Source organism: Arachis hypogaea, chromosome 4 (genome assembly GCF_003086295.3).
Source record: "Arachis hypogaea cultivar Tifrunner chromosome 4, arahy.Tifrunner.gnm2.J5K5, whole genome shotgun sequence".
NCBI lineage: Eukaryota > Viridiplantae > Streptophyta > Magnoliopsida > Fabales > Fabaceae > Arachis > Arachis hypogaea.
Window position 1 is genome coordinate 2,118,283 of NC_092039.1, and position 11,261 is coordinate 2,129,543.

Consider the following 11,261-nt stretch of genomic DNA (forward strand, 5'->3'; position numbering starts at 1 on the left):
AGTCATAACTCGTGTCACCCGAACTCGACCCAGTGGTCCGGTCATCATACACAATTAATATTTTGTGTTATTAGTGATGGATCATGACTACTCTTATGTAAAATTTAAGTATTGTAAATCTTAATATTTTGTATTATTAGTCATTATAAGACTACAAATTAATGCTTTATGTTTAGAATGCATAAGACTTCAGATTAATGCATAATATTGTGTTATTTGTATTGATTTAAATATTTGGTGTTATTAGACAATATTAGTATTGATTGTGGTTATGTTTTAATTTTGAAGAAATGTTGGTTTTTGTTATATTTTTCTAAGTGAATTTTACAATGTCAAATAATGGTTGGAGTCTTGGAAATTTAGATATTTTTACATGCTAACTTACAAGAAGATATCAAGGTAATGTAATATTAATGGTCCGATTTTCACCCGATTTTCATCCGATATAATTGTGGCCCCAAAGTATTTTGATTTCATTGGGTCTAGGACCGAATTCGAGTCTAATAAATAAACTCGACGTATATTTTAGATTGAATCTAAATTACATCAAACCCGGCTTTACCCGTACCATGTGAACCTTACTTTTTAAGCCCTTCCATCAATACAAGTTATGGGCTGGGAGCACAAATGAAACATTCATCAATGATTCATCCCATTTTATTATAATGTCAATATAAAATTGGACCCACCCACCTTCTCATACTTTAACTTTTCAACACCAACATAACGGACGTTCAACTTAAAAAAAAAAAAAAATTAGCACTGACTAAAACTTTTCACGCATAAAAGAGTTAACATTTAATTTATATTTTTTATCAATTTCTCCATTTGTTTTCTTTTTCATAGTTGGCCAAAAAACAAAGGTAAAAAAAGAGACCACACATAGAGGGGAAATAAAGAAAGGAAATATAACAAAGGGAGAAGAACAGAACATATCTGCTATGAAGTCATCAATAAAAAAGAATGAAAAAAGCAAAGAGGGGCTAAAATCTTTTACATTTAAATAATTTTGGTGTGAAATACGAGAATATTTGATCATTTTAATATTTTATACTATACGGAAGATGTTCACATGTACCGTTGTACTTGAGTGAAACATGCTATTTCCATTACTTTTAGCCATAGAGATATATATTAAAATATATAGATGGTGGAGATTTTGATAAATTTTATAAAGTAAATTCCATTTTTCTAAGTGCATGGAGGAAAAGAGATGTGTTGATCCAGTATCCCAAGTATCCCATCTTATAAGAGTGAGAAAGACACTTTTGTGCTACTTGCGTGACTAATGAGTAATGACTAATGAGCCATGCGCCACTTTATTAAATAGAAGTCACAACTTAGCTAAAATTTTAATGAGTCTTTGACCCAAAAAAAAATAGTAGATAAAATAGATGAAATTATAAATTGGGTTAATACAACTTAGAATAATAATAATCACAGAAAGGTATAATTCTTTTTCTCTTTTTAATTTTTAATGTAAAACTTATTAATAACTTTATGTGTCATGCATTTAAGAAAAAAAAACATAAACATAGATAAATATTAGAGAATTATTTTTTAAAAAAATCATTACATTCTTTTAATTTGTTAGGTTGTGGTAAAAAAATTTAACGAACTTAGTTTAGATATTTTTTTAACATTTTATAAGAAGTAAAAAATATCTATAACAATTGAATTTGTAAATATAGAATTTAGGGCATATGAAATTATATTTTAAATAAATAAAGTGTTCATTAATTGTATTACAAAATTAAATAAATATGCTATTTGTTTTTAATATTTATATTTACTTTTATATTATTTCAAAAATTTTATTCAATTTTATTTTTGACTTTGTAAATATATTTTACTTATAATTTTAGAGAGTGACAATACTACTAGAGAATTTAATAATGTATCAATACTAATATAACTTATTGTTTGGACACGGCAGAACTGGAATTTATATAAAGTTAGCATCTAAAATATAATTGAAATAATTTTAAAATATTAGAGATACTTTTAAAGATAAAAAATATGTTTATTATTAAATTTATTTTTATTTTTTGTATTACGATTGAATATCCTTAAAAAGCATACCGTCTTTGTAAAGACTAATCATTTATCATAGTATGATTTTTATTGAAAATAAATATGAGAATATGATAAATATCACATACTTGTTTATTAATTATATAAAACTATTCTATAATTTCAATCTTCTTGATTTGCTAGATAATTTTATATTGTTTATATATAAATATTGAATTTACTTTTATTTGATGTAATTGTTTATATTTAATTTGTCGGATTGTTTAATTTACATAATGAATATACACTTTTGTATAAATATTGAATTTACTTTTATTTGAATAGACATTTATATTTAGATTATTGATCTCTTTAATCTCTATTTCACTTAAGATTATATTAAAAAAATCTCAAATTTAATAACTAACTCATAATGATGTATTTTGTATATTTATTTATTTTTTTGGTTGTTCATCTGATATTCAAAACTTTTTTAATTCAAACTAAATTTAGGTTGCGCACTTAATTGCGATGGATGTGTCTTAATGGAGATTTATAATTGCACACAGTAAATTTCAAAAAATAAATTCAAGTCACTTACTATTTGGACAACTCCATACTTAATTAAGAACTATAACTTATATCAAATATAAATATCTAAGGGACTTGATTTATTAAGAATTTTTTTTGTCTTTTAATTTAATTATACGAAGTCATTATACATATATACACTAAGACCAAAATTTTCTATTAATAGTTTGACCAGTAAAATTTTAATCGAGAGAATTTTCTAAATGACCTTAACACAAAATTTTTTTTTTAAAATTTATATTTACATGTTCATATAGAAATATATAAAAAGAACTTAATTTCTTATCTTTCTTTTATTATTGCTATAGATATGTTCATACCCTGATTTAATGATAAGGCCAAGGTTCAACAAAAGGCCCAATCCAAAAGGATTGAGCCTTACCTTATACCGACCTCCTCCCTACGAAGTCGGTTCTTACTACGACTAACCCTAAAAAAGTCGGGGACGAAGATTAGCTGGCAGATAATCACTCATTCAAATGAGTAACTGCCCCTAAAATCTCTCTACCCACTTCCAGGAGCCATATCTCAACCTCCCTAAGATAAAGGGGGCGGTTATCCACCTCAAAAGGCGGAAATACTTCAGTGGTGGTTATGGGTTCATCCCTATAAATACACTGACACTTCTCAAGTATCTCAGAAGCCCAATACTCTCTAGACCTGTTTTACCCATTTGCTGACTTTGGCATCAGAGTGTCTTTGCAGGTACCACCCCCCATTCTCCCTTACACAAGTCGGACGGGGTCTCGGAGCACAAACCCACTTGGACGTTTCATCGTTCAGACGATTGGGCCAGCTAAACTTGTCAAACCCATTAATCTCCGATTACCCATCGTAACAAGATATATAGAGTATGATGTCAACAAAAATTTTTAAATTTTATTTTATCATATTTCAAATTGAATTAGTTCATATCTAATCTCATTTTGACATGAATTTATTTAATTTCTTATCCAAATTTAATTAAAAATCAAATCAAAAACTAATAATAAAATATATTCTTAATTTATATTTAATATTTTTAATTATCATGTAATTATTATATTATTGGTGTTAGTAAATAATACAATAATATATCTGTCCCTTTTTTAAATTTAAATAAAATATATATTATTTATCATTTTAAACCAAAGTAAGACATTTACAATTTAAACATTACATTATGTTTTTGCAATTACTGAATGTGAAAATAAATTTTAAATAGTTTACAAAAATTAAAGCAAATCTTTTTTTTACACATATTACCAAAAGAAATAACTTTAGTTTGAGACAAATAAAAAAAACTATGATAAAATTGATGCAAATTAAAAAAAGGTATTACGTCAGAAAGTATATTAGAGATATAATTATTTATATATTTTAAATATTATTAAAAAGGGTAAAGTATTAAATTGATCCTCTAGATTTGGGCGTAATTCTGTTTTGGCCTTTAAGGTTTAAAGTATTCTATTTGAATCCAAAAAAGTTTCATTTAGCATCAATTTAGTCCCACAGTGAGGTCAAAATTAAATAATTAACAAAATGTCATACATAACAACAGTACAAGAACAAAATCGATAATTTGGAGAACAAGTACAAGCTCTAGAGGCATAAAATCAACCATTAATGCATCAATACATTTATTTATTATTTTTTTATAATATAAATAAAATATTTTCTATAAAATTAAAGAAAATGATAAATAAATGTATTGATGCATCAATGGTTGATTTTGTACTTCTAGAGCTTGTACTTGTTCTCCAAATTATCGATTTTGTTCTTGAACTGTTGTTATGTAGGACATTTTGTTAATTATTTAATTTTGACCTCACTGGGACTTAAATTGATGCTAAATAAAACTTTTTTGGATTCAAATAGAACACTTTAAACCTTAAGAACCAAAACAAAATTACGCCCAAATCTAGGGAACCAATTTAATACTTTACCCTATTATAAAATTGTACCAATATCTTATAATAAAAAAAATACATTCTGAAATTTTAAATTAAATTAAGTAAAGACAATACATTAAACAAGACCCGTGATTAGCCAAGCTATAATTCTTGTTACTCATAATTATCTATTAGATTATGTTATTAATAACATTTTATAACTCAAAATTGTTATGGATATATTTAAGAAAAGTTTTTACAAATTTAGATACCTACAAAATTAAATGGTTTGACAAACTTTGTATTAATACCTTTGTTAATAGGTTTAGCTTAAAATGTGATATAAAATTATAGATAATAAATTTTGGAAGTTCTATAAATTTTTTAAAATAATATTAATTTTATCATTTATTACAAAAATGCAAATTCATTTTGTTTGTGGTATTTTCATAATTAAGTTCAATGCTTCATAGTATAAAAACAAATTATAATATAATACAAATTCCAAATTTTAGTCGCTCATTATCTTCATATAATCAGATTAATAAAAAAAATTATACTATATATAAGAAAAAAATAAGTTGTGCACTGTTTAAATTTCATTAATTATATATCAAATTATACCAATAAAACTGGTGCAATAATTAATTAAGCAAAAGCTACAAAAATCAATATTTAACTGCTGTCCTTTTTTGTCTTTAGTTCTTTAACTAAAGGGATATTTTTGTCATTGAGAGATATACTAAAAGACAAAATTATACCCACTACTTGATCGTACATGAGAATTTCATGTTCTATAAAAGTAAGCGGAACATGTGATAATTTTCCTATACTATTATGATAGTAGTTTGTAACAAAAAATATTTGTTTAATTATCAAAAGACAAAATGTTATTTACATTTTGTAAAAAAATATTATTTTAATTATTAAAGACAAAATGTCAATAAAAAATATTATTTTAATTATAGAAAGATAAAGTGTCATTGACATTTAATAAAACTTTAAGAAGGTACTAATCAAGACCCTTAGCTAAGTTAGTTTGAGAGAAGATAATAACAAACATGTACTTAGCGATGATAGAAGGAATCGTTGTTGTGATATATATAAAGGACTCCAATACTATATATATAAGGATTAAAATTAGATGATATACCTAGGGTGTATGTCATGCATGATCTTTATTTACAATGTTTGAAAGAAAAATAAAAAAAAAATCTAAGTAGATTCCTTTTGGTTTTAGATAAAATCTTGTACGAATATATAGTCCATTCCTCCAAAAGAAGTGTTCTTGAGTTGCCCATCATCGCCTTAAACCTAGTTTGGGAGTTGATGACAACAGAACTATAGTGGAGTATTGGCAAAGGTTTTAGGCCAGCTTAGAGCAAAGTTTAGCTGGGTATAGACTCTGTTGGTGATAACAATGTTATTAACCCCTGTTAAGGTTATTTCCCTGCTAAGGCCTTAGTTCAATGGTAATTTATATGCCTCTTAATACACTGCATTCCGGTTCGAATTTTGGTGTATGCATCAAGTATTAAAAAGGAACATTTTAATGTTGCATGAGTGAGAATGACGTATCACGTTACGTATCACATGAATATGATATGTTATAATGCCACGTGTCACAATGTTAATGTATTTCTGAAGAACTTATTTATATATATATATATATATATATATATATATATATATATATATATATATATATATATATATATATATATATATATCACAATGTTAGTGTTTACACTTTTTTTCATCTAAACTTTTGAGTTTAAGTATTTAGTTTAAGTACCATTATTTCGTAAGAAAAAGAAAAAACAGATAAGTAGCAATGAACAACTTGAATCATCTCATCTAAATACTAAAAAGTAAATATCAATTTTCTTCATTTACTTGTACAATTTAGAATCGCATATCGACTTTCTTCATTTACATAATTTGGTGGTTGGGGGGGGGGGGGGGGGACAACAAATAAATCATATTGATTTTAACACTTGCTGTTAAAAATACAAATAAATGAATTGAATATGGTTAACTAAAGTAAAATAAAAAGAATTCTAGTTAAGCCTTTGGGTTATGTACGAAAGTGAGATGCCTAATTAATCTTCCCTATGCTGCCAAGACTTTGTGATTGTTGTTGGATTCTCGGACAATGATTTTCCTCTTTGCAATTTTTGTCACTTTTGGTGTGTACTTGGGACCAAGCTTCCCAAGTTCTTGCAACACATTTTCTATGTCAAGCACGAGTTTTTCGGCCATCTCGCGCGAAAACTCAGCTCTAACCACGGCGCGGAGCACATTGACATGCTCCGCACCGGATGGCATTGGATAAGCCGGCACAACCCAACCGTGGAGGCGGCGTAGCATCTCCGATATCTTGAACTCGTCACCGTGGCTTGTGTCCTTAAGAGAAAAGGCTACCAGAGGAACACCATTGTCCTTTGAGAGTATGTTAAAGCACCCTGTTTTCTCCAATCCTTGTTTCACCACCATTGCATTTTCTTTGCACTTTTCCATTACTCTTTGGTATCCCTGGTGAATCAAAGATGCAACCATCATCAGAAACAAGAACATTCATGTAAATTGTATAAAAATAATTAAACTATTTCAAATATAAAGTGATAGAATTCTATCTAATTACCTCTCTGCCAAGGTGAACTAGTTGATAATATTGTGCAATAATCTGACTAGACCCTGCATTTAACAAGTCAATTTTAGAGCTGAAACACAAAAATATTTTGGGTATAAAAACATGCTAAAAAGTTTAAGTTATTTTGGATTAGATTACAAAAATATATACAAGATATTTTAACCTTTGTTTTATGATGAGTACACCCAATGTTCAAAACTATATATTTTTCTAACTTAATCCTAACCTTCTCAATTTTTTTTATCATCCACCTTTTTTTTATCTTTTAAAGAATTTAATTTTGATGTACGTGTAAAAATAACGTCACATTAACAAAAAAATTATCTTTTACATTGACTGCGTGAATAACATTCGAAATAACAGATGTGATTAAACGACTGGATAAAAACACTTTAATTATTGGTACATCAAATTTAAACTCTCATTTAAAATAATATTAGTGTACATTTTGTCAATTTCAGACCACAATAAGCTAATAGAAATGTATATATTGTGAAATAAATAGTAATCACCTTTAGAAAAATTAAGGGTAAAGGTGGGTTGGTCTGCTCCAAGGTAATTAATATTGAAGATAAGCTCTTGAGGCAAGTCCTCTTTGCTTCTCCAAATAACCCAACCAATGCCTGCATAAACAAGACCATACTTGTGGCCACTAACATTTATGCTCTTCACCAATGGAAGCCTGAAATCCCATTCTAGCTCTGGATAAAGAAATGGAGCAACAAACCCACCACTTGCTGCATCAACATGAATCGGTGTATCCCATCTATAATAATGTCACAAGTCAAAGGGGGCCAAAACATTAGTATAGGGCTAAAAGGTAAGTCATACAATATATTTGGATTGTTTTTAAGTTTTAAAACATAATTGTAGTTCTGACCAATATATATAAAATTGTAGTTATTTTGAGGTGAAAACTCAAATACAGTCGACTTCACGTGAAGTTGATACTTGAGAGCTGTTAGATGATTTGACTGATTTGACTAAATTTTCATCTAACGGCTCTCAGATATCAACTTCACGTGAAGTCGACTTCACCTGAATTTTCACCTTTCAACAATTGGCGGGTGAATAACTGTGTTTTGAACTTATAATTTGGTTTGCACAATTTACATGATGAATAAGAAATGCCAATAATTTTCTAAATATTGTACAATTTAAATCTTGTATTTTTAAAATGTGTAATTTGACATTCGTAAAATTAACAAATTACAAAATAAAAACATTGTGTTAATGGTTTTTAAAAAACACTCATTTTAACAACAAAAAAGTTTTTAAATCATTTGGCAACTTTAAAACAATCTTAAAACTGTTTAAATTACACAAGTCAAAATATAAAAGAAAGAATTATGCTACACATATATCAAAAATCAATCGTTAAATTAGTTATTTCTATAAAATATATATTAAAATATAAAATAAGTTAAATAACATATATATTTATATAAAAATACATCATAATTAATTTTTTGTGTATACGTAATATTTTTGAATTATAAGAATTAGTTATTGGTGTATTACTCACCCATTTTTCTTGTTTTGTTGTAGTAAGAGGTCGTTAAGCAACTTGACATCTTCAAATTCGCCATTATAAGTTGAACCCAAGACTGCAGCCACACAGATAGTGTTCTCATCAACCATTTCAATGGCTTTATTAGGGTCCATCACATAATACCCTTCTCCAACATCCACTTTTCTCAACTCTACATCGAAATACATTGCAAATTTTTCCCAACATACCTGCATAATATTTATTTATTTAAACAATATGCATATAAATAATTTTTTGCTGGTAAAAACTCATGGACAGTTGACTTTACGTGAAGTTCATATTTCAGAGTTGTTAGATGATTTGACTGACTTGACTAAATTTTTATCTAAAAACTCTCGGATATCAACTTCACGTGAAGTCGACTTCACCTGAGTTTTCACCTTTCTTGTTACATTTTTTACAATGAGCCTTTCAAAAAACGTGTGCTTTTGTTGGCTTAAGATATCACCTAGTTAATATTTTATAGACTTTAATTACACTTTTTTTTTCAAATTTTAACTCTCTCTCTCTCTCTCTCTCTCTCTCTCTCTCTCTCTCTCTCTCTCTCTCTCTCTCTCTCTCTCTCTCTCTCTCTGAAATGATAATCAAGAGTATAATTAACCAAAACTTTATAAATGATATAAATCAAATTAAATTTACATTTATAATTAAAATACGACTATACCCATGCTTTATATATATGTACAAAAAAACAGCCATCAAATTATCCACCATATAGAATACATATTAAAATATAAAATATATATTAAAAATAAATTAAATACTACATATATTTATACAAAAACATAATGATTACTTTGATGGCTGGTTTTTGATGTACATATAGTATTTTTAAAAGAAAATAAAGTATAATAAAAAGTGGTGACATATTTTTTTGTCATGATTAAAATTTGATCATTTTATTAAAAGATATAAAATATATACATAGAATTTAATTTTAATATACTGTAAATGTAAAGTAGTTTTATACGTGTATCCAATTACGTATTACCACATCATCAAAACAACTATCTTTCATATTGACCGCGTAAATGATCATTCAAAAGAACGAATGTAATTGTATGAATATATAAAACACTTTATATTGTGAGAACATCAAAATTAATCTCTCATATATATTGAATAATTAATACCTGGACATTGGCACCAGTGACCATGTTGGGCTTATGATAGGGCTTTCCTTGGGCCTTGAGCTTGTTCTGCCATTTTTTCTTGAATGCAAGGCCCGCCAGCATTATGGCCTCTGAAGATCCAACAGTTCCTGTTCCAATTGCGTTCTCATTTTCTTCAATTTCAGCGTTGAACAAACGTGCTATCATATTCACACATCTATTCTGTACGCAAAATTCACAACTACTTTAAAACACAAATTAAAATTACATAAAGAAAGATTTAATTGAGAAGATTATAGATGAAGTTTAGTACGTGAAGTTGAGTGGTGGCAGGGTACTCATCCATGTTAACATAGTTCTTGTTGAAGGATTCCATCATGAGTATGTTACATTCTTCCTCCATTGACGTGGTCACAAAGGAAGCCAAGTTCATCTTTGGCTTTGCATCAAGTTTCAACTCCTCCCTTATCTTCTCGTAGGCCGTCTTCTTCGCCATTGATTTCTGCGGCATCTCATTAAAGCTGCATCTGCCACCAAATATTTATTTTTATTAGATATATAATTAGAATTTAATTTTGATGCACTGTAAAATAGTTTTATACATCCTTCTCATTACGTAACGTCACATCAGTAAAAGTAAAACTCAGGTGAAGTCGACTTCACGTGAAGTTGATATCTAATAGTCGTTAGATGAAAATTTAGTCAAATCAATCAAATCATCTAATGGCTCTCAGGTATCAACTTCATGTGAAGTCGACTGCACCTGATCGATAAGGTGAAAACTCATGTGTAATTAACTTCAGTAAAATTGATAATTGAGCGCCGTTAGATGAAAATTTAGTCAAATCATTTAACGGCTCTCAACCATGGCTGCATGTGAGTTTTTACCTTATTATTTATTTTTTTATTCGAAAAGTTTTAAATCAGATGAGAATTAAGTATGCTGATGATTACAGTGTCAAGATTTTTTTATTCTACAAAAAAAAACTGAAAATTAAAAAAAAATAAAACGGAAATTAAACCGGGGAACATGCATGATGATTGATGAAGATTAACATAAATAATAATAATTAAAAATAAAAAGAAAGCATATATATACCTGGGAAGAAACGCCCTGGCATGGCGAGAAGGGTGGTTATTAGAGTGAAGAAAGAGATCAGATTGAGAAGCTGGTTTTGGAACAACCACTGTGGAATATGTTGCTGATTTTAGAACCGAAAAATTCATAGAGAGTGAGAATAAAGAAAAGAAAAAAGATGTTATATTGATATGGTGGTGGTTGTTTCTGTTTTAGCGAAGAAAATTTTTTGGTAAGAACTATCGTATATAGAACAAACAAGTTGTGTTGCTTATATACTACTTAGTGATGAGAAGGTAAGGATTGTATTTGACTTTGAAATTTCTGTTTGACTTATTTTAGATTAGAAAGAAGCAAGCTTAATTTGAAAAACGAAAGCTTATTATCATTC

The 11,261-nt window shown here is 27.9% G+C and overlaps 1 protein-coding gene across 3 annotated transcripts; it reads right to left on the minus strand.

The window, feature by feature from the left end:
• Positions 1-6,304: 6,304 nt before the first annotated feature.
• Positions 6,305-11,261, minus strand: LOC112795681 (glutamate decarboxylase 1). 3 transcript variants are annotated; one of them, XM_025837767.2, is made up of 7 exons: positions 10,892-11,261; positions 10,106-10,319; positions 9,814-10,014; positions 8,654-8,868; positions 7,641-7,894; positions 7,120-7,172; positions 6,305-7,010 (listed from the first exon to the last, which is right to left on the minus strand). In XM_025837767.2, exons 1-7 carry the CDS (start codon positions 11,017-11,019, stop codon positions 6,588-6,590), a joined length of 1,488 nt encoding a protein of 495 aa, XP_025693552.1. In that variant the 5' UTR covers positions 11,020-11,261; the 3' UTR covers positions 6,305-6,587. The 3 variants fall into 3 exon arrangements, with proteins under 3 accessions (XP_025693552.1, XP_025693553.1, XP_025693554.1); XM_025837768.3 differs by having other exon boundaries at positions 10,106-10,313; positions 10,892-11,123; XM_025837769.3 differs by having other exon boundaries at positions 9,814-10,009; positions 10,892-11,116.